Genomic DNA, 22383 nt, shown 5'->3' with positions numbered 1-22383 from the left:
AAAATAGTTCTTCCATTGCATTTCCTGATACGCAAAAAACACAGGACTCTTTAACTGGTGTGGGTTTTTTTTCTTTATTTTTAATGTATTTCATTTTTAAGGGGAGTGCATGGTGTCACATTGTAAACGCACTGCGATTAGTTCCACCCACCACCACGGTTGGCAGCGTGGCCCCTCCCTCCCAGCTCTCTCCCGCTCAGGTTCACCCACTCTGCCCACTCTTGTCTGGGCACCCCCTGTTTGGACTGGGTGTTCCGCCTGGTTCACTGTGCCACTAAACCCCCTGACTGCAGTCATTTAAGGGCTTGTCTGTGACCCATCCAGGTCTGGAGAATCTGGTCACTTCAGAGCACTAATCAGCGCAGGACAGAAAGACTCTAAAAATCCATGTGGTGATGCATCTAAATATATATATATTATTTTTTCTTTTGATACACTTTAGGTACATACACAAGCCATCATGCTTTGATAAGTTTTTATCATAGCAAAATACTTTTTTATATACTTTTTTTTTTGTATATAAATTATATTTTTCTCTGAACATTGAAAACTACACAAATTCTTAACTTCCCAACAAGGATCAGCTTGTAAGATCGCCTGAGATTGCCTTTTTGTTTGTGTGTATGTGTGAGTTTCATACACAATCAAATCTTAAAATTGTCTTTTTTATATAAATGTAGTTTTTTTTTTTTTTTTTTTTTTCTTCTGAGAGTATGTTTATAAAGAGGATGTTCTGTGTAGAACTGTGTATGTGTTCCGTACAGTCCAGATCTGCTTAATACCCTTTTATTTACTGTTATTTGTTTATAATATATGCTTTGTTCCCAAATGGTCAAACCTGCCATTACTGTCTAATTTTTCCTACAGTTCATGTTATGTCAGTAATGAAATATATATATTTTGATACTTTTAGTCAACTTTAAGGCTAATAACAAATAAATCAAAACTCAAATCAAAGGTTTACAATCTGTCAGATCACACAACTCAGGGGCTCTTTTGGATTATTATTTTGTTTTAAGGATGTGTTCATTCATGATGGTGGGAAGAGTGTGCAGAATTACGACAGTTGGATTTAGTGGCAGGATTCTAGATGGGATAATTCAGTCGTTGCTGGTATGGATAGAAAATATTGGCTTTTTTGACATTCACATTAAATACATTTACATGTTTGTACATATTTTTTATTTTAGTTCACAACGTTTGTACATTCTTATAGATTTTTTTTTCCACTTGCAACAGCTAGAGCACACTGCCAATTGTCGTTTTTATAAAGTCCGCACCATGTTTTACAATGAATCCATCCACTAAAAATGTTCTCTATTTATTTGGGGGGAAAAAAGGTTTTAAAGAACATTAGCTGCCCAAGTGTTATAGTCGTATAAGGAAGGAAGGAAGGTTCACATTTTAAGATAATGAACCCAAAAACGCCCAATCTTGCTCAAATGTCCTATTGGGTCTAAACATTCCAATGTAAAAGTTCATTTTCTCCACACACATTCACTGTACCTCTCCATTAGTGTCCTTCCTCCGTTGAGTCTGTGTTACTTGTAGTCTCGCATAAAAACCCAATCCCACAAAATAGTTAATCTTATATGGAAAAAGTCTGTATGAGATTTAATCCAGTCTGCCTTTTAAACTCACGTTTATTGGAAGGCCAGGGTCAGTATTTGAGAACCTCCCCTGCACTTATCGTTGCTTCCCAAAAACAAACACGTCCTCCTAAGAATTTTTTACAACTATAATAAGGCAGTTTTTGTGCTGTGTACATTATTACAATTAATGAAAATCTGGATTAAAATTAATGGATGCAAAATAACTTGTATGATTCTTTTTGTTATCTTAAAAGCATGGCTCAATGATGAACTGTACAGCCAGTAATTACACGTGAAGTTTATTTCATTAAAAAGGAAATACTTTTTTTTTTTTTTTGGATAAAACATTTATAAAATACAGAAGCAGTGGCTCCATCTAGCGGTGGAAGGGAGATCAGGCATCCTCTTCATGCTCAGGCTTCATCTTATTACGGAGGCTGCAAAACAGATCGGAAGTGATGATCTTTAAATCCACAGACAAAATATCTCGAAAGCCACCACACTGTTTGAAGTGTGTAAATCCTTATGATTTACGTACCTGCTGAGGTAAGAGTGCACGTCGGAGAAGCCGTGGTACTGTGCCAGGGGGAACAGAATGCCGGTAGGGCAGCGCCCATCTCGCTGGCGGCAGAAGCTGCAGTTACAGATGCCACGGCAGGGTGGACACTTCCATTCCTGCGACAGATAATACCGCCAGATGAGGTCCAGTGATGCCACTCGGCCCCTGGAAGTGTAATATGTCCACAAGCAGTGCATTCCAAAAAATAAAGCTGTATCGGGTGATCTACAGCATGCACGATTTCACACCAGGCCAGATGAAAACTGATAGCACGCCATGGAAACTTGCAAGGTGGGTTTAATGCAAAGTTTGCCAACAAAGAAGTGTTGGAGTTAAAAGTGCTTATTTTAAAAAGATTATAACGCCGCCGCTGTTGCATTTCAGACCAGCAATGACCTTGAAAGAGAGAGAGAGAGAGAGAGAGAATAAAATGAAACAGCTAAAACTGGGTGTGCCACCTGCAGCTTGGGGAATACCGAGATTATAGGATTTCCCCTCGGACTGTTTATTAACAAATTATAGTCCAAATGCTTTGGGCTCAAGTTGAGAACCCCCCCCCCCCCCCCCCCCCAAAAAAAAAATTAATAAAATAAAAATGATGCTTTTAATCTAATCTGAAAACACATCTGTTTTCTCTGGCCTTCTGTTAAACTCCCAGACATAGTGTCAATTCCACTTTAAAGTGGAAAAGTGTAAAAAGTCCACTTTATCACACTGTTAAGCACAGAATGTGTTAAATGTCACCTTAGTTAGGCTGTCCTAGTCAGGGTACCGGGCCACTGTAGCGCCAATATACCACGATTACCACATATTTCAGTATCAGTTGAAAAAAAATGCCACCGTCTGACGCTGCTTCTGTTTGTTCTCTCTGAATGAAGAGCATAGACCACCGACAGACTCCAGTGAAGAGACCACCAGATAAATCCTGGTTCCTGGCAACTGCTAAACGAGGACTTAGCAGGAAACGAACCAGAGGGTCACCACAGCCACCACCACCAACTAAACAGCCACCACCACCGTAATAACTAAAGCTTCAGGGATTTTAAAATGGACCAGTAGCATCATAATGGAAACGTAATGTACATCATGACACTGGACTACATTTTGGACTTCTCCACCTCCACAACTATAGGCCTTTTTTTGTCTCTTTTTGGACAAATCATCACCAGCCCTGCACTGACACCACTTGCAGGCTCACTCTACCCTGGAAGGACGTCCCTCGCTGTATCACTCCTTCCCAACGTTTCTTCCTTTCTTATTTTCTCTCTCCTAGTTTTTTTTGTGTGGAGTTTTTCCTTGTGCGCAGAAGGGTCAAGTGTGGGGGTGTCAACTGTAGGGCCCATTGAGACGTACTGTATGTGATTTTGTTGTTGTTGATTATTACCGGGTCAAGCAGCGCGCTCCGAACATCTTCTCCATATCGGTTCCGCAGACACGGGCCACAGAACTGACCCTGGATCCCGCGGCAGCCGTCGTCGCGGCAGCACGTCTTCGTGTCCACGGTCTTTTGTCGGCACTGGTGACACGTAGAGCCCTGCGGTGTGGGTTCCAATACAGACAAGAATGGGCCGCTTATACTGGGCGGTGGTAGCCTGCTGGGTGAACCGAAGTCCCAGGTTCTAACCCCACGTACTACCACTGTGTCCCTGAGCGAGGCACTTAACCCTGAGTGTCTCCTGGGGGACTGTCCCCGACACTACTGACTGGAAGTCGCGCTGGATAAGGGCGTCGGGTGAAATGCTATAAAACTTACAGACATTTCTGGGAAGGTAGAAGACCTACAGTAGCTCTGTTGTAGATCTTCTCGGTCATATTGGTGGCGACCAGCTGCAGCTCGTCCTCCGTGATCTCCTCCACCGGACGGATAACGTGGGCTTTACCCGGACGCGGAGCAGCGCGGGGGCGAGGGGCCTTTCTCACCTGAAAACACGGTCAAGTCGCATGGTCACCTGACGCCTTGGACTCCGACAACAGCCGATGTCCAGAAGCTCTTGGTTGGTGGACCTGACGTTATTCCAAAATCTCTCCATAACCAGACTGTTTAAAAAGGTTCACCTCCAGGAGCTCCTCCTCCAAACTCAGCTCTAGCTCCCGGTCCGGGTCTCCAGCAGCAGTGAAGGCCTCAGGTCCTCCCATCGAGCGGGTCTGGCGCCGGGCCGTGCGCTCCGGGTTGCGCCGCGTTTCGGCCTCGGCCGCAGAGGAACGCGGCACGCGCTGCATGATTAAAGCACCTTTTTTTAATTTTCTAGTTTTCAGGGGGAACCCTTCCCCACCCCACCCCCCAAAAAAATAGAAGCCAACGCATGAGGAGCAACTCTTACGCTCCTAGGCTCTTTCTTCGAAGTACGTTCTGTGTTCTTCAGAAATCCGCCAGGCATCTTCTGCAAATCTGCCATTAACTGGGCAAGCTGGGGAACAAAAAAAAAATAATTAAAAACCACCACACACCTCCGCGTATTCTAATAAAACGAATAAGGATGAAGCCCTCGTTGGTGCACCATGGCTCGGTTTGCTTTGATGTTCATGGCCCTCTTCTGCAGGAACGTTTCAGCCTCGGACTCGGACCCAGACAAAGCGGCTGCCTCCTCTTCCACCCGAACTGGAGCGCGTCCGCTTTTCGGCTTCGAGGGTTTCCCCTTGGGTTCGGCCGGGCCTTCCTCGGCCTCCTCGTCTTCATCGCTCGGCGCCGGGGCGGCCGACTTGGAGCGAAGGGCGACCCTCAAGGTGAACCGCTGGCCGGGTGGTTTCTTGGGGCTGACGGACACCAGCTTCCTCTCCTCATCACTGTTGGAGCCCTGTGGGTAGCAAAAGGTCAGGATTCGGCCCTTAACCAGAACCAGACGACATGAAACAACGATGTAGAAGAGAAAAAAAAACGTTTTAACATTGATCAAATATTACATTTACTTCAAGGGTCTTGACAATCGGTCCTCCCATTGTAGGGGTTCTTTTTCCATGACTTTTCAGTTACCCCCCAAGGCAAATTTTCACAACCACACACACTCTCTGAGCTTTCTGTGCAAATTTGAAGAACACAAAATAAAAAAAACTAAAATAAAAATGTTTAAACAAAACTGACCACGATGTAAAGCCAGCGCAGATACTACAGACCGGCACGGGGTTTAAAGGTTGAAGGTGTGAACACAAAAAATAAAATAAAAAGTCAGTCGGACTTCAATGACTTCTCCACAACTTTATATGCTTGTTTTGTATTAAAAAAAAAAATTCTCAAATTCCGTGTTTTCAGGTGTCAGGGTCGCTGTGCTGTTCTCCATATGTCGACTTTTTCCTTGTAGGAGATCATTCATTCATTCTCTATGTCAACATTACAACCAGGTTCACTTTTAAATCACCAGGATTTCAGGTTGGGAAGATGAATCGTTTCACTTCCGACTAAAACTTTTGCACTTTTTTTTTTTTTTGCTTTTAACAATTCGTGGAAGTCAAATTTCCCGTCCGTGCGAACCTTGATATCGTACAAATCTCCGATTTCACTGTCGGAAAAGCCATAGAAGGTCCCGTCGTTCTCGGACTCTTCGGCGAAGATTTGGTGCAGCTGCTGGTTGAAGGAGGTCATTCCCAGCGAGTCGCGCTGCGGGGATTAAAAACGGGATTTAAAAAAGGGCGCCCGCCGCGGATAGGCGACCGAAACCCCGCTACCTCGTCCATGGTTGTCCCGGTTCTGGTGCCGGTTCTGTTCCTCTACAGGACCTACACGTTCCCACAGCAGCGCTAATTAAGCGCAACCTAAAAACGAGAGGTCAAAGGTCGCAACGACCGCATGAAGATGTCGTGTTAAAAAAGGAAAAGGAAATAATAATAAAATGTATCGTAAACAGCAATAACGACCATGCTTACAAGCTCGTGACGTCACAAAAATCCACACACATACATTTGCTAGATATACATATAGAAAACAACCCATTACACCATCCGATGCCTTTACCTGCTGTCCATTTATGGCCCGTGAATCCAGGCAGACAGATAGAAGGTTAAATGTATGTTCAGTGGCTGCTGGTCTCCGCCTGCAGGTGTGTGTCTGGAGGAGTGTGGGTGGAACCCATCCGAGGTCATTCCCATCCCTTTGAACGCTGAAAGTGGACGGAGAAATCACTCTCCTCAGCATTCGAACTGCAGGACGGTTCCCACGGACATGCATTTTGGCAGTGTTGTCGTCTTCCTTGGTAAGTTAACAATTAATGTGGCCTTGATGGTGGTTTCTGCCTATTTACTTTGAGGTGGACTTTTATTTATGTCGGATACATCTGTACAGCAACAGGCCAACTCCTTTTCTTTTGAACATGCCTTGTAAATGAATCGAATGAATTGTTCTATTCGATTTTGTTTTGTAATATTGTCTTCGTAACTACGGTCTTTTTCCAAAAATGGAAAGGCAGTCCCATACACGACTCACTTTGCAGGTAAGACTAAACGTACTCTCTGAACCTAGGAGCGTTGTCTGTCTGTGTGACAGTGCCGGTGGAGCACCAGGGAAGGAAGTGTGTGTTCCGGGCCAATTCCCGAAACGTAGAGCGAGCCAGAATTTCCGGACGTGTGAACGGCAGCGTCCAGTACTGTTCTCGCACCCAGTGTTGCATGGGCTTCTTTCTGTGGGCTGACGGGCATCTCCAGGCCGTCCTTCAGGGTGAGGACGCACAGGGGACTCTCGAGACCAGACAGTGCTGCTGGCACCGAGCACGTTCGCCTCCCAACAGTCAAGGGTGTTTGTGGCTTCTCTTGTGCCCGCCAGGATGCAGCGTGTTGGACGTCCCCTGCACGAACTCCGAGTGTTCTGCATCTACGCGCGTTCAAAACTGCTCCAGGTGCTTCTGCAACTCTGACCTCTGCAACAGCAACATAACCTGGAGCCTCCAGGCTGAGCAACCACAGCAATCCAACTCTCAAGGTACCCAACAGGTCCCGATCTCGGTGTCGCTTTTTTTTTTTTTCTTTACGGATTATGAGATTTAAATTAAACACAATGTACTGCCCATTCTGAAGGAGAGGAAGCATCTGCGGTCACATTCCGTGGCACGTTAATTTTCTGCTTTGGACTTGTTCCTGTTCTGGGCATCCTTCTCTTTGCATATAAACTGTGGCCTTTAAATGAAGGTATGGAGAAATAAATGCATTCACACACATTGCGCTTCGGGCTCTGATTTCCAGCGTTTAATGTCTGGAGGAGAAAATTTATATATTTATGTATGTCACCCCACTCATTTAGAGACAGCGCTGTGGATACGGAGAGCGTCTCGGTGCACCCTCTCTTTGTTCTTTAAAAAACACCGACCTTGGCCATTCCTGGAACGCTGTCAGGCTCATTCACTCCTCCTCGTATCTGTTCCCTCTCGTATGCTGCTGTCTGCTTGGGTTCGACACCACGGCAGTAATTTGATTGATTGCAATTAAATTGTACATGATTGGTTTATGATTTTAAAAATATTCTAGTGGGTTTTTTTTCATTCTTTAGCTGAATTAATTGTCACAATTTGATTGGATGCTCCTGTGTCCGTAGTTCATATTTTACACTACCATACGACCATCACCATACATCTCGCACCTTGCTCTACCTACCCTCATTTTCACTTCTGGTTCAATTCAAAAGTGTATTACGTTCTGCTTGCATTGTGCACAATGAGAATTAACCTGATTGAAATCTAATGAAACCCTGCATATAATATATTAAAGACACACCAGCAACATCACATGGTTTGGAGGCAACTCGTTGCTCCTGTGACATTCCTGGAAACTCAGATATCGACCTAACCACCGTGAACTTGGAGAAGGTCGGTCTGCCTTCAATTACCTTTTCACTGTATACAAACAAATGGTGCATGTATTTGAATTAAAGCAAAGCATTTGTCTTTGACGTCCAGGTTTTGGCCCATGGACATTTTGCAACTGTGTGGCACTGCTCTCGTCAGGGGACTGTGGTGGCCTTGAAGGTTTTCCCAAATCAACACAAGCAAGCATTCATCACCGAGACGGAAGTATACGGACTTCCCCTGATGATCCACGCTGGCATCGCACACTTCCTGGGAGCGGGGCAGCTGAACACCGGGGAGCTGGTACTAGTGTTGCAGATGGCCTCTCATGTAAGCTGTTGAACGCTACCAAATACCAAAAGTTTGTGCCCGTGTGTGGTTTGCCCACTTATTGAAATCATAAAGACATGCAAGTGAAGGACCCGGCTAATTCATGTTATTAATTTCCAAATTAATCTCTTCGGCCGTCTGTGATTTTGTGAAGTTCTGAATGTTCTGTTCTACTCTTCTCAGGGCTCCCTGAACTCTTTTCTAGCCAAGTATGCATGTAACTGGGAGGATACATGGAAACTGAGTCTGTGTTTAGCTCAAGGACTTGCCTATCTCCATTCTGATTTGTATAAGAATGGTGAGTGTTTCTTTTTAGCTGAAATGACGGTGTTGATGTGGGTGGTGTTAATGTTATTGGCAGTAACTGGCCCAGGCACGCGTGAAAAAATAACTCAAAGTCCTTTCCTACTGAATCAGCCTGGGTTAAGAAATCTGAAGTACAGAGCACCGTGTCCCCACTGTGTGGCAGGTGTCCACAAACCGCCAGTGGCCCACCGTGACCTCAGCAGTAGTAATGTGCTGGTGCAGGCAGATGGTACCTGTGCCCTCTGTGACTTCGGCTGTGCCACAATCATGCGCTCCTGCAAAAGCCTCCAGCAATGGCAACTCCACTTTGGTGGCTCTAAGGTGATGTTTTTTTTTTGTGCCCGCATTCTGCCAGTTATCAGCAACGTGAAAGAATGGAAATTGTTTTACAGGAGGCAGCTCAGGCTGGGACGCTGCGTTATACGTCTCCAGAGATCCTGGAGGGCTGTGTGAACCTCAGCAGTGGCCGATGTCTCCTGCAGGGAGACGTATATGCATTGGGACTGCTGCTGTGGGAGATCTGGATGCGCTGCTCAGACCTGTACTCAGGTAAGGGAGCTCATGTGTATATGGGCCGACTGGGAAAAAAAAAAAAAAACTCAACAAATTGTCATTCAGCATTTCTTTCGCATTTTCTTACATGAAATGTCCATTTATGTTCAGATGGCCCTGTCCCAGCCCACCATTTGCCATATGAGACTGAGGTGGGAACAAACCCGTCTCTGGAGCAGCTCCTCATCTTTGTGTCTGAGAAGAGAGGTCGACCCACAGCACCGGCCACATGGGTACAAGTCTCTCAGGTCCCCAGTTCAGAACCCACCTCCAATATAGCTCCTGAATGGACATACAATAACAGTGCAATAGGGAATAAGAGAGTCACATCTGTCAAAATATGTTTCAGGAATTTTCGTTGCATGAGATTCTGGAAGACTGCTGGGATCATGATCCTGAGGCCCGGCTGACGGCTCTTTGTGTTGCCAATAGATTGTCCTCTTTGGAATCCCCTTGCACATTTTAACTGGAGCAGCATTCATATGGGACCCTGGTTTTTTCGTGTTGCCTTGTCTGTTTACTTCTTCCAATTATAAGCCTACTTGCGGTAATTTAGTTTAATTAAATTAATACAATAAAAAATATGTTGGTTTTTGTGTTTACAACCACCACAAAAATAATAATTAAAAAAAATAATTTAAACAAATGTATGTTGAAGTACAACCGATTCATTGTGTCCTTCCTTACAACTTTTAAATGACCCAAGCATGCAAGTTAATATCAATACACTAAACATAAACCTTTCAAAAAGAATACTTTTTTGAAATAGCAGCATGGTAGACCCAATCTGCTGGCATGGCATGTATGAGTATGTACACTGAGTAAAAAAAACTTGAATGTAGCGTTGTTAATCTATTAGATCATATTTTAATTGAAGAAACCTCCGGCCTCTGCAGTTCTATTCGTTACACCATTTAGACGCAGCTCTCTATTCCCAAACACTACAAATCCCAGAATGCAGCGCAATATTTATGTTATGACGCGCTGCCCCTAGTTAAACGCGCTGGGTTAAACTAGCCGTCGAAATTATACAGAAGTCTATATCCGTAACAATAAACACTTCATCTAAATACGGAGTCTATTTTTTTTTTTGAAGATGTATTAGCTGCGACGTTGATTTATAACGCTCAATTGGCCTTTTTTTATACACTGACGCCACCCACACATAACCACCACCCATTGAACCCGGAAGAGCACAGTCACTGCGTGCCTCAACTTCACTACGAGACGTTCACACTAAAGCAAGGTGGGGATCTCTTTTTTTTTTTTTTTTTTTAGTTAAAATAATCGGTAATTGAAAGAATTAATTTTTTTCTTCTTAGCAGTAATAATGTTATGGAATATAAATTACTCGCTCACATACTTGAATCCTTAACCATTTCAGAAAGAACTTTGATCGGGATTAACTTTCAATAATGTGGCCTAACCAACGTAAGTGTCTTTTTCTTAATCTAATGAAGTGTCATTATAAACTATGCAGCATCTTGCTAGAACACATTTTTGTAAATATTTTATTATATCTTTCCTTACAACACTGTAGATATGACACTTTGATACAATATAAAGTAGCTTGTATAACAATGTTATTTTGCTGTCCCTTCAAAATAGCTAAACACACTGCCATTAATGTCTAAACCTCTGGCAACAAAAGTGAGTACACCCCTATGTTAAAATGTCCAAATTGTGCCCAATTAGCCAGGTGTGAGGTCTAAATGGGAGCAGGTGGTTAAACTTGGTGCTATCGCTCGTACTCTCTCATAACAGGGCAAAGAACTCTCCAAGGATCTTGGATCGTGTTGCTCTACCCTAGGGTATAAGAAAACTGCCACACCTTGAATCTGAGCAGCAGCATGATGGCCAATACCATACAGTGGTTTAACAGGACTGGTTCCACTCAGAACAGGCCTTACCATGGTCCACCAAAAGAAGTTGAGAGCTTGTGCTCCTGTCCTGTGGTCTGATGAGACCACACTTATTTGGTACAGATGGTGTGGTAGCAACCAGGTCAAGAAAGTGTGCTGGTCTGGCCAAGCACGTTTCCTTCCTCAAACAGAAGGGGCACAAGGTGGAAGAGGATTCTGGTGGCAACCTGTGAAGCTCCATGCCCTTGAGAGTTAAGGTGGTGCTGGAGAAAATGGTGGCCACACAAAATATTGAGACTTTGAGCGAGATTTATACACGTTTCACTTAGTGGTGCACTCACCTTTTTGCCAGCTGATTGGACATTAATGTCTGTCCTATTGCATGCCCTATACTATACCCTGGAAGGGCGTCCCAATCTGACCCACTCCTTCCCAATGTTTTCCTTGTGTGCACAAAGCGTGAAAATGTAGGGCCTGTCAAATCCCATTGAGACTGTATTCAATTTGGGGCTAGTTATTTTGAGGGGATAGCACATTTAAACTGTTTTTGTAACAGGTGTACTCACTTTTGTGAGATACTGTAAATAGATATTCTGTAATTCACAGTTTTTAATTCAAATTGTCTGCCTAGTTATAGGAATGTTTTAATGCACTTCACTGAATCAATGTTATGTTCAGGTCCTCCAAACCCTGGATGCCCTCCGACTACTTATAACCCTGCCTACCCTGGGGACCCTAATCCAGTTTATCCTCCTGGCATGAACCCAGCCATGCCACCAGGAACTATGCCTTATGGGCCTTCTGGGCAGCCGGTTTACCCCACAGGTCCCGTCTACCCTGGTAATCCTGTCGGCCCTCAGATTATGGTGCATCCAGGTGGAGTGCACCCAGGGCTGTACCCACAGCCTGGAGGTCATAACCACATGCCAGGGGGGGTAGTAGGGGGCTTAGCAGGTGCCGGGATGCTAGTGGGGGGGCACAAGATGCACAAGAAGATGAAGAAGGCTCACAAGAAACACAAGAAGCATGGGAAGGTGAGTTTGTGGGATCTGTGGGGAAACGCACAGTATGTAGCTGCAGTTAAAGCTGACTCACACTGTACATAGTCATGGGCTCACCCTGATCAGATCACTGATTAACCTTTGTCATGAGAGTCTGTAACCTTGTACTGAGCTTGGCTGTTGGAGATATAACTCAATTTCTCGTTAGATAATGTTTTCTCCTTCCCTACAGCATTCCTCAAGCAGTAGCAGCAGCAGCAGCGACTCAGACTGAAGTTGAAGTCGAAGCCCGAGAGGAACACATGTATTGTGACACTGAATAATTAAATGGCTTCTACATGGCATATTAAGGAACTTTCTTTTGAATAATAGATATACTATGATATCTGACAGCCATTGCTTATTAAAAACAATTATTTATTTTTAATTTTTACAGAATATGTTCACTTATATTTGTCTAGAAATTTTATTATTTTTATTCTAATTATATTCTTAATTCAGTTTAATGCTGTTGTTAAATCATAATACCATGAAATCATAGAATATGGATGGTTTCGAATAATACCATAGAAATCATAATACCATGTTAGCAAGAAATCATCTCAAGCAAAGTTAGCCTGGAACACATCTATAATATTATCATTATATTATTAACTTTAACATCTTGAAAATGTAGATATTTGTTATCCTTCTTGACTAAAATGTTCATGACCAAATGAGCAGCTGCTGTATGTTAGTTACAAAATGTTTTTTTCCAACAGGAGCTATTGCTGACACTTTAGGCCATTTATGCACATGCTGCATGATGTACATTGTGTGTGGGTGCAATGTCTTGAGCGAGATCACGCAAGCCCATTTTGTCCCAGAAGACAAAAGTGCATTAATAAAAATGTTCTGTAAAGCTAAAAAATGATCCAAGTGTGGTCTTTAAAAACTTTAAAAAGTCCTAAATGTCTTAAATTAAGGCCTTAAAAGTTATTGACTTTTGTTCACAGGTCGAGCGGGAATCTTAGCGCACTTTCGCGGGGGGATGCGAGATAAAACCGCATGTGCGGTGTTTGGAGTTATGACCCCAGTCGGCGACAAGAAGGCAGTTTAAAAAGACGCATGAAAACCAGGAAGTGACGCGTCACCAGACTCCGCCCCCTCAGAGGTGAAACCAAGAGGTCACGTTGAAGCGTCTTCGCAGCCGCACTTTCCAGCATTGGAATACGATTTTTTGGGGGAAGCGGAATGCTGAACTTGTTGTCTTGATGCAGAGCAATTAAATACATTTTCTTACGCATTCTAGCGCAGGGATGTCAACTATAAATGTATTTGTATTAAGACGACACGCGTGTGTACCAGGTTGGGGGATATGGGTCTTTCCACAGGAAGAAAAAGTCCCTCACAACGCGTTTGAAATGTCGGCATTAAGTTCACCCTTCACCGTATGACGAGGTCCTTATTAGTGCTTCAAATTGAACGTCTTTGACAACATCCTGCCCAAATTTCACACGGTGTTCATGAGCCGTGGCGGGCGCGAACACTTGGCGGCGCTATATACAAAACCGCCGCTGTTTTTACATGGGTGTGACCGGGGCGTCGCCTGCGTATTTTATTGTACGTGGTCTTAAAAAAGGTCTTGAAAAAGTCTTACATTTAAGATTAGAAAATCCTCGAGAATGGCTTGAGGATATAGAGTACATACATAGGGTTTGGACACACATTCTCATTCCATGTGTTTTCTTTATTTTCATGACCATGCTGAAGGCATCAAAACTATGAATGAACACATGTGGAGTTATGTACTTAACAAAAAAAGGTGAAATAACTGAAAACATGCACGACTTATCTTCAAAATAAGAATAGAAAAAGAAAAGAAGCAACGTTTTAAACGATTCGCTTTGGAGTGCAGCCAAGAAGAAGCTTCTGTTCCATAGTACAGATATTTCACTGCTTCATTCGGACTCATTACACGTTACAACAGAGTGAGTAAAAAGATTGTATTCATATTTGGGGGTCCCAGTGAACCAAAATTGATCACTTAATTGATGGTAACATGAAAGCATGTTGTAAATCGCTCTGGATAAGGTCGTCTGATAAATGCTGTAATTGTAAATATAATTGTATTTGTAAATGTAACTGTAAAAATGTAATTGTAATTGTAAATATAAATGTAAATACATTAAGCCTACAGACCGGAGGGCTCCGGCGCCCGGAAGTGGGCGGGCCGGGTGAAGGGTGAAAGTTCGGGGGTGGCGGCGGATTTGTTGTCTTTGTGTAAGAGAGTGGAGCCCGAGCTCGCGCTGTCGCACTTCCCTCTTCCCCGAGTCCTTTTAAAACTCTCCCCCCGGGGTTCATACCCTCCCGAACCTCTCCCCTTCTACCCTTACAACCCCACCCTCCCCCCGACCACACCTCACGGCACGGATCAGGTAAGATCGCGTCGTGTTCGCCGGGAGAAAACGTGTAAATAACGTGCGGCTGTTGCGGGGAGGAAAAAAAAACACACCCCGCAGGCCGCGTGCGCGCGGCTCGTTAGCCTTTAGCGTTAGCATCTCGGCGGGCCGACCGCGCTCCCCGCGTCGGCGCCGCCGCCGTTGTCGATTCGCTCGGGCTTGTTTGCGGGTCGGGTTAATTTCCAGGATTGCCGGGAGCCCGGCTTTGCTCTACGCGCCCGTGTACGTCGGCCGCGGCGCGGCTCGCCAGCAGCTCGCTGCGTGCTAGCAGGCTAGCCGTCCGGCCGTCAGTGCCCCAGTGGTGGTTGCCTGCTAGCGAGCTAGCATTGCAGGTAGGGTCCTGAATTGGCTTTGGTCGGCGGTCAGGGCGCTGGCCAGCGTTAAATTTGACGCGGCTCCGCGACGGGCGACTTTTCGCGTTTTGCTGCGTCGTCAGCAGGACGTCGGCTGCCGTTTTGGCTCCTTGCGGAGTTGAACGACCCGCGGAGCGTTTGTGGTAAAGGCTTGAAAAGCGTTTTTGTTTCGCCCCGTCGTCTCGGAACCGGTTGGAGAAACGACCCCGCTGGCGGTTTTGCCTCGAGTGCGTGGCCGCGGGTTTTTTTTTTTTTTTATTCGGCGACGATAACAGGATTTTACCTCGTCATTGCCTGCCCAGTTGGCCACGTTTGGCTGCTCTCGGCCATAATGATGTTGTCCTATGTGCTCTTCCCCAGATCCATCTTTGTGACCAAAGAACCCCAGTTTGTATCACCTACTAACATCCCCAGACGTTGTAGTTATGGACTCCGGTGTGATCGAAGGAGGACTCAATGTCACCCTCACCATCAGGTTGCTTATGCATGGCAAGGTCAGGCAATGCGTTCATTCTGCCCATGAATTGTGCGGGTGTATCTTAATGTTGGCTAATGCAATTTTATGATCTGCTTTTTGTTGGTACAGGAAGTCGGAAGCATCATTGGCAAGGTGTGTGTTTCTGTCCCCACCATCTTTTATTTTAATTGCCCACAACTTGTAATTCATGAATATGCCGTTTTCTTGGTTCTCTTGGTACAGAAAGGTGAATCTGTTAAGAAGATGAGAGAAGAGGTTTGTTTGTTTTTTCTCGCTGCCATCTTCAATGCATTATTTAATTAAAAGTTTAATTTTGAGATCGCTTCAGAGAGCTTTTTACAGTGCAGGCATATCATGAGTCAGTCTTTGTGTTCTGCAGAGTGGGGCTCGCATCAACATCTCAGAGGGGAACTGTCCAGAGAGAATCATAACTCTGGCAGGCCCTACCACTGCCATCTTCAAAGCATTCTCCATGATCATAGACAAGCTGGAGGAGGTAGCAAACCTATTCTGGACTAAATTGATGTGTTTGAAGAAGGCATTTTAAGCCATGTTGTGTGTGTGGGCTTGTGTTTATAAAAGTGCCTTTTGTTGTATTCTGTTTGATCCGGATTTATAATGCTCTACTCTCAGGACATAAGCAGTTCCATGACAAACAGCACAGCCACCAGCAAGCCCCCTGTGACTCTGCGAATTGTGGTGCCTGCGAGCCAGTGTGGCTCCCTCATTGGCAAAGGAGGCTGTAAGATCAAAGAAATCAGAGAGGTATGGGATTCCTGCTGTTTCAGATCTGTGCAGGGTTATGAGCTTAACGTGTGCAATTTGGTTTGGAATCGGTGTCTTTAATGTAGTATTTGGTTTCCCACCTCCCTTTCAGTCCACAGGTGCCCAGGTGCAGGTAGCAGGTGACATGCTTCCAAACTCCACAGAGCGTGCCATCACCATCGCTGGCACCCCTCAGTCCATCATTGAGTGTGTTAAGCAGATCTGTGTTGTGATGCTTGAGGTAAGAGGCTATGGATGGTTTCGAAAACGACATGTACAGCCTTTTAAAGCCTCAACCTGCTCAACCCCCTTCCTCTGTTTGCAGTCTCCTCCAAAGGGAGTTACCATCCCCTACAGACCCAAACCCTCAGGATCTCCTGTGATCTTCGCTGGAGGACAGGTAGTCGACAGGGGAACACATTCATACCGAAACCACACTACAGATATTACGTAATAATATCACCTGAAAGTCGAAGGGGTTTAAGTGGATTGTAAAAATTTATGGAAATGCCTAGTGCCGGGCGTGGAGATGAGATGCTTTTATGTGTTTCTTTTCATTTATTACCCTTTCCCCCTTTTGTACTCTCTCGCTTTTGAAATGGTCTGTCTTGTATTTCTGATGCTGTGCGCTCTGTCACTGGAGAGGTCTGCCTGCCTTTTCTCTGCCAAACAATGTTATTGGCTGAATGAAAGGAGTCTCTGAACACAAAGACTCAGCCAGTGCTAGGCTTATTCAGAGGGGCTAAACGGTTTAATATTTTTTTTTCTTGGTATTACCTTTTTTTTTAAGCTTCTGCAGAATTTCTTCTCTTGATTATGTGGAGACTTTGGACAAGACATTTCCCCCTCCCCCTGTTTTTAGTTCTAATTCTATTTTTAGGATAGATGATTGTAATAGATGATGATGATGATGTAATGAGTTGGTTTGGACATTTGCTGAACCTCTCCTCCTGTAAAAGTATTCAGGGCACTGGTACGTGTGTGTGTGTGTCTGTATGTGTATGTGTTGGAGAAGCGGATCCCTCTGCTGATTCCAAGGGTCTTTCCATCATGAGAGTGCCATGGAAATGGCACACCCATGAACAACATGTTCTCGTTTCAGGCGTATGCCGTTCAAGGACAGCACGCGATTCCGCAGCCAGATGTAAGTGCTGTTGACCTCTCACTCCAAACCCCTCAATCTCCCTGCCAACACCCCCCCCCCCCCCCCCCCCCACATCTAGTTTGGAGTGACTTTAGCCTGTACTTCAGTCCACCCTTCTTGGGGGGGAAAAGGGGGTGCTGGTCCGCTCACTGTGCATCAGCAGCCTCCAAACCAGATCTTACAGAGGCTCTCCAAGGCAGATCAGGGCTGAGCCCAAATAAAGCGGTAGAATCTTCTGGTTCGCTGCCTCTTCAGTTATGAAATCTAGTTTGCGAGTGCTTAAAAGATCTGTTTTGATGAGTACTGCTCAAGAGCAGGTTTGAAGGCAGTTGTGACAGTTAAAGAAGTGTTTAGCCTCCGGGCAGCACTGTTTGTCCAGACTCTCCAAACTTCCATGCTTCTGACTTTCTCTATATCAACTTCTCAGTCTTGTTGCCTACTTAGTCTTGTCTGCATGCAGTGCTAAACTAATTTTGTGGATGAACGGGGGATTAAAAAAAAAAAAAAAAAAAAGTGTACTCACAAACACATTCTCTAAATAGTCAGCATGACATCAATTCACTAAACAAGGTATACGCGTACTTTATTGTAATTTTGGAGCTGTTGCTGTGTATTTGAAATGATTTTTTTTTTTTTTTTTGGGTACATTTAATGACTAGTTGTTGTCCATCTCTCTTCATTTCCCTTTTCCCTTTCCTTTCCTGTTTTTCTGTGTCTCTCCCTGCCCCCCTCTCTTTCTCTCTCACACAGTCTTCCTCTGCCTCTATCTCTCCTCAGCTCACCAAGCTCCACCAGCTGGCCATGCAGCAGAATCCCTTCCCCCTGGCGCCTAGCAACCAAGGCTTCACCGGTATGGTCCTCATACGCAGGCCTCCTGCCTGAAGAGTCACTTGCACACATGTGGTGGTGGTTGTGGATGTGGTGGGGTTTTTTTCTTCCTTGTCCCTTGCAAAACCCTGTGAGGTGTGATCGATTATTTTTTTTCTTTTTATGATTCAGTGCTGCAGTTACAGGTCGAGCCCTCCCCCAGGAGTACAAAAATCTTTCATTCACCTACAAAACACTGTTTTGTTCAATTGGTTTATCACTTAATCCACAGCCAGTCAACTAAATGTAAAGGCCAGTCCCCTGCTTGAGGACTGGCCTTGTTTAAAATGAAAGATTTCATGTTGATTTCTTTTATAGAGTGAAATTCGATTAATATTGGTTGTATCGTCTGGCGTTGGAAGGTTTTGAGTCAAATTACTCTGTCGTTCATGACTGCAGGTCATTTAGAACTCTTAGATGGATTTTCTGTTTGTACAAGAGAATTTTTGTCTACTGAGATGGTATACCTTTTTAACACTGGTGGTGGGCCAGTCATGGGTGGGTGTTACTGGCAAGATGGATGTTATGAACATATCCTAGTTGCAGATTATGATCATTTGTAAAGCGGGCGTGACAAAAAGTGAACTCACTGTAGCTTGTTGGCCACTCGAATCTGTTGCGAGCAGAAATGCCAGCAGAAACAGTTGGACTGATCAGTTTGTTTCCTTTCTCCTCCCATTAGGAATGGATGCTTCTGCTCAGACTGGGTCCCATGAGATGACCATTCCAAATGATGTAAGTTTGCCTCTGAAATGTTGACTGTGTGTCCATCACCATTTTCTCATTTACCGTAGGTTCAGTCGAGGCACCAGGGTCCTTAATCTCATTCTCTTTGCCTCTAGTTGATTGGGTGCATCATTGGCCGCCAGGGTGCCAAGATCAATGAGATCAGGCAGATGTCTGGGGCCCAGATCAAGATCGCCAACCCTGTGGAGGGCTCCACTGACAGACAGGTCACAATCACCGGCTCACCTGCCAGCATCAGCCTGGCCGAGTACCTCATCAACGCCAGGTAATTTTGCACACCCTCACATGTGACTTCTGTGCTCGTTATTGTTCCTGTAAATAGAAATAATTATTTACATGGGCCATGCAAAGTTAGGACACACGTTGTCTGTCTCAAAGTGTCTTGTTCTGCTGTCTGTAATAAAAACCACTTTTAACACTTACCTTACTGGCATGCAGTGGCGTTGAGTGGTTGTAAGCCCTGCAGATAAATGAGGAAGACCCTGTACTGCCAGTAAGGGCTGCAGTTGTCTTGTGCTGTTGTGTCCAGACTTCTCATTTCCCTGTGTTAGTCTGTGCCTCTCTTCCCCGTCTCCCCCACTGACCTACCCTGTAACCCATCCCGACTCTGTGTCCCTCTTTTCTCCTGTTTTCTTTCTCTCTCTACAGCGTAGAGTCCTCTAAACCTTCCTCCTCCTCTTCCTCCTCCTCCTCCTCCTCCTCGAACCCCGAGCAGGCCCACAGCACGAGCCTCTGCCCTCTCACCACTACTACCACTTCTCCCGCCGTTACCGTTACTGCTACCTCCTCTTCCTCTTCCTCCTCCTCCTCTACCTCCTCCTCTTCCTCCTGTGTGGTGCACCCATCAGCCTCCATCTCTTTGCCTTCCTTGTTGGTATCAGGCCCAAATTCTTCCTCCTCTGCCCCCTCTCCCCTCCCTGGTTCCCCTGCCTGCGTGTCCAGTCTGCTCAGCCTCAAACCCTTGCCCCTACTTGCCCTCCATGTTGTCAGTGGAACAACCTCTGGAGCCTCGCCCGAGCCCAAAATGACACCTGAGCTGAGTTCTAAGTCTAAGAAGCGCAGGCTCTCCCCATACTAAGAGAGCCTAGAAATCCCGGTACAGGTCTCGCCTGGCATTGTCGGTATCTGCACTGCTTTTCTACCTGGCTGTGGCCTGCTACGTCTCACCTACTGTTGGCAAATTCCCAGATATGGCCTTCATTCTTTTTGTAAAAAAAAAAAAAGCTATTCTTAAGACTAGTTTATCTAGTGGCTTGTATCTGATTTCTTAATTTTTTTTTTTTTAACTACCATAGCTGTAGTTGTGGGAAGTGTAGGTATATTTTCATCTCTTATGAGTAAAATAGGCACTTTGTATCTTCATTTCCGATTCAGAACGAGCAATGGTGATTTCATGTTTGGTGGTACTGATGGTCCACTGGTTTTGTGAACAATAATATAATAATAATATAATAAATAAAGTAATACAAGAAACTGAATGCTGGTAGAGAGTGCCCATTGCGTTTTAGTATGTTTCATGAGTTGTCTCTTATTTCCTCAATAACCTCAATGATCGAAGTAATTTTATTCTGGTATGTGTTGAATCTCGCTGGTCTGTTCCTTTTTACTTTGTCCACATACAGTTCTTATGTATCTTTTTTTTTTTTTTTTTTTTTTTTTTGTTTGAGAGAGAAAAGGACATTTCAGTCCATCATATTTTTAAGGAACTTTGCTAAATCACTGTTTGGACACTTGGCTGGTTTGTACCTAAAGCTTTTGGTTTTATCTTTGGCTGTGAGCTCAGGTAGCACTCTATCTTTGTGCTTATGTAAAGAAAATAACTGTGTAATCTATTATTGTCATGGGGAAAAGGCCTGTCTGCAGATAAACTCATTTCTTTCCATTTTTTGATTAGGCATGGCCTCCATTTTGATTTTGACTCCCAGTATTGTTGCAGTTCATTCATGTAAAATACAGAGTTTGGTTATCTAGTAGTTCTTAATGTGCGATGTCTGTCTGTAAGATGGATGGGTGCAGAAGTGAAGCTTTTACATAAAAATGCTGCATGTCTGAAATACTCTAGTTGAATTCTAGTTATATATCTATATATTGTAATGGTTCATTTTTGTATATTTATTTTTTTGTTTCCTTTTCCTTTTGAAGTCTTAAAATGGCTTACCATTCCCGATTTCTCCAATGTCTTACTCCAGGCTCTCCTCTGAAGCAACAGGACTGGCGACCAACTGATTTTTGACACTGCACCTCTGCACTCTCACCCTTCTTTTTACCATCGACTCCTTTAAAGTGGTCAATACAGCTATCCAGTATTCCCAACTCTCCTGTTTCACTTTGCCCGTCTGGTCAAATCATGCTCACTCATAAATCACCCTCCTTTTTATTTATATATTATATATATATAGAACATTTTGGTTTTTCTTTGTTTTTTTCCCTTCTGTTTGGTTTTAATTCCTTTTGGGTCCAATAGGGAAGTTTTAATGATTGATTTTTTTTTTTTTTTTTTTTTTTTCTGTTTTTGTTTTGGTGGGAAAATAAACCCTCCTCACCATCCCTATCTCACCAAAAGGATTAGAGGTGGAAAAATGTGAATAGGCATAGGTTTAGTTATGTAAAAAAAAAAAAAAATTACATTTTTTTTTTTTCTTGAAAAATAAAAAATTGCAAAAAAAGAAAAAACAAACAAAAAAAAGTAGATTTGACTGTTATTTTCTTTCTGCTCTCCCTCCTAAGCCCTCCCACTGGTACCCATTGAAATTGCTACAAACTTTTTTTTTTCGGGGGGAGGATATTTTTTTGGATTGCCTTCACATACATACTCTTTAATCATGGAAACTAAATGCTTGGCTTAAGGGTATAGGCTGCGCTCACCACAGAGGGCTCTGTGTGGTCAGGTCTGCTAGCACTGCCGGTATTTCTGAATATAGCAATCGCTATCCAAGGCTGCTGGACTCACGCGTATCGTTTAAGCCACATACCCTGATGCGCTTTTATGTCTCATTCCTATTTTTCCACCTTTTATTTATTTATTTTTTTGCCCATTTCAAATTTAAGATGAAGCTTGGGGAGGGGGCTGTGGGTTAGGGCTCAAAGCAAAAGCTTTTTCCTGTTCTATTTTATGTTTTTTTTTTTTTTTTTTTTTGTAAAGACTGATACTACTAAACTGCGTTGGAATATTTGTTTTAAATGGAGGAAATATTTTTTTTAAACTACCAAAGGGGGGAATGACTCCTGAGATGTTCACAGGTCTTGTGTATAAATGTGATGTGGCTAAGTACAGGATCACTAAGCTGAACCTAGATGAAGTACAGTAAGGGTATGAATTAACACTACTTTCCTGCTCTTTGCTTTTTGCTCAAGATTTTATTTTTATTATTTGCAGGAAGAAAAACTTTTGTGCACATTCTCAAGACTGTAGACCTGGGTGCCACAAAATTGTTGGAAAAAAAAAAAACAATTAAAAAGATGTGAAATGCTAAAACTACAAAAGCGTACTTGAGCTCTTTCTTTTTCCAGTAAATGGAGGATTCACACACTCTCATACACACCTTGTGTTGAAGACTATCCCATTTGTCCACACAAGCTGCCTGTGTGAAGATTGTGATTCTTCAGTTTCAGACCGCAGTA

At 43.9% G+C, this 22383-nt stretch overlaps 4 protein-coding genes across 7 annotated transcripts; 3 read left to right on the top strand and 1 right to left on the bottom strand.

The window, feature by feature from the left end:
- Positions 1-1986: 1986 nt before the first annotated feature.
- On the bottom strand, positions 1987-5844 carry LOC114801012 (cell division cycle-associated protein 7-like). Its single transcript, XM_028998956.1, has 9 exons — positions 5812-5844; positions 5618-5743; positions 4650-4946; positions 4473-4559; positions 4207-4365; positions 3934-4071; positions 3536-3685; positions 2131-2267; positions 1987-2029 (listed from the first exon to the last, which is right to left on the bottom strand). The coding sequence occupies exons 1-9, from the start codon at positions 5818-5820 to the stop codon at positions 1987-1989; spliced, it is 1146 nt and encodes a 381-aa protein (XP_028854789.1). The 5' UTR covers positions 5821-5844.
- A 460-nt stretch (positions 5845-6304) lies between these two features.
- Positions 6305-9570, top strand: LOC114801010 (anti-Muellerian hormone type-2 receptor-like). Its single transcript, XM_028998955.1, has 10 exons — positions 6305-6335; positions 6626-6796; positions 6902-7057; positions 7840-7937; positions 8028-8246; positions 8430-8544; positions 8716-8873; positions 8945-9101; positions 9216-9352; positions 9454-9570. Exons 1-10 carry the CDS (start codon positions 6305-6307, stop codon positions 9568-9570), a joined length of 1359 nt encoding a protein of 452 aa, XP_028854788.1.
- Positions 9571-10180: 610 nt separating this feature from the next.
- prr13 (proline rich 13) lies at positions 10181-12877 on the top strand. The gene is made up of 4 exons (XM_028999128.1): positions 10181-10350; positions 10489-10535; positions 11645-12000; positions 12200-12877. Exons 2-4 carry the CDS (start codon positions 10520-10522, stop codon positions 12239-12241), a joined length of 414 nt encoding a protein of 137 aa, XP_028854961.1. The 5' UTR covers positions 10181-10350; positions 10489-10519; the 3' UTR covers positions 12242-12877.
- A 1313-nt stretch (positions 12878-14190) lies between these two features.
- pcbp2 (poly(rC) binding protein 2) lies at positions 14191-21404 on the top strand. 4 transcript variants are annotated; one of them, XM_028997502.1, is made up of 13 exons: positions 14191-14384; positions 15122-15255; positions 15348-15371; positions 15462-15494; positions 15619-15735; positions 15873-16004; positions 16117-16245; positions 16330-16404; positions 17107-17148; positions 17926-17998; positions 18698-18750; positions 18858-19027; positions 19411-20344. In XM_028997502.1, exons 2-13 carry the CDS (start codon positions 15187-15189, stop codon positions 19838-19840), a joined length of 1347 nt encoding a protein of 448 aa, XP_028853335.1. In that variant the 5' UTR covers positions 14191-14384; positions 15122-15186; the 3' UTR covers positions 19841-20344. The 4 variants fall into 4 exon arrangements, with proteins under 4 accessions (XP_028853335.1, XP_028853333.1, XP_028853332.1 ...); XM_028997500.1 differs by lacking the exon at positions 19411-20344 and adding an exon at positions 20952-21404 and having other exon boundaries at positions 14202-14384; XM_028997499.1 differs by lacking the exon at positions 19411-20344 and adding an exon at positions 20952-21404 and having other exon boundaries at positions 14202-14384; positions 17899-17998.
- Positions 21405-22383: the final 979 nt, after the last annotated feature.

Source organism: Denticeps clupeoides, chromosome 12, assembly GCF_900700375.1.
Source record: "Denticeps clupeoides chromosome 12, fDenClu1.1, whole genome shotgun sequence".
NCBI lineage: Eukaryota > Metazoa > Chordata > Actinopteri > Clupeiformes > Denticipitidae > Denticeps > Denticeps clupeoides.
The sequence above is the reverse complement of the archived record's forward strand: the minus strand, read 5'-3'. Positions and strand labels throughout refer to the sequence as shown.

What these genes read in the sequence shown, in the direction of transcription:
- pcbp2 (XM_028997502.1), top strand. Translation starts at nt 15,187, where the DNA reads ATGGACTCCGGTGTGATCGAAGGAGGACTCAATGTCACCCTCACCATC. An exon ending in TCGGAAGCATCATTGGCAAG is followed by an intron (nt 15,372 to 15,461) that starts GTGTGTGTTTCT and finishes CTCTTGGTACAG; the next exon opens with AAAGGTGAATCTGTTAAGAA. An exon ending in TTAAGAAGATGAGAGAAGAG is followed by an intron (nt 15,495 to 15,618) that starts GTTTGTTTGTTT and finishes TGTGTTCTGCAG; the next exon opens with AGTGGGGCTCGCATCAACAT.
- prr13 (XM_028999128.1), top strand. An exon ending in AACACAAGAAGCATGGGAAG is followed by an intron (nt 12,001 to 12,199) that starts GTGAGTTTGTGG and finishes CCTTCCCTACAG; the next exon opens with CATTCCTCAAGCAGTAGCAG.
- LOC114801012 (XM_028998956.1), bottom strand. An exon ending in GAGATTTGTACGATATCAAG is followed by an intron (nt 4,947 to 5,617) that starts GTTCGCACGGAC and finishes TGCTACCCACAG; the next exon opens with GGCTCCAACAGTGATGAGGA. An exon ending in TCAAAGCAAACCGAGCCATG is followed by an intron (nt 4,560 to 4,649) that starts GTGCACCAACGA and finishes TTTGTTCCCCAG; the next exon opens with CTTGCCCAGTTAATGGCAGA.
- LOC114801010 (XM_028998955.1), top strand. Translation starts at nt 6,305, where the DNA reads ATGCATTTTGGCAGTGTTGTCGTCTTCCTTG. An exon ending in CCACCGTGAACTTGGAGAAG is followed by an intron (nt 7,938 to 8,027) that starts GTCGGTCTGCCT and finishes TTTGACGTCCAG; the next exon opens with GTTTTGGCCCATGGACATTT. An exon ending in CTGCTCAGACCTGTACTCAG is followed by an intron (nt 9,102 to 9,215) that starts GTAAGGGAGCTC and finishes ATTTATGTTCAG; the next exon opens with ATGGCCCTGTCCCAGCCCAC.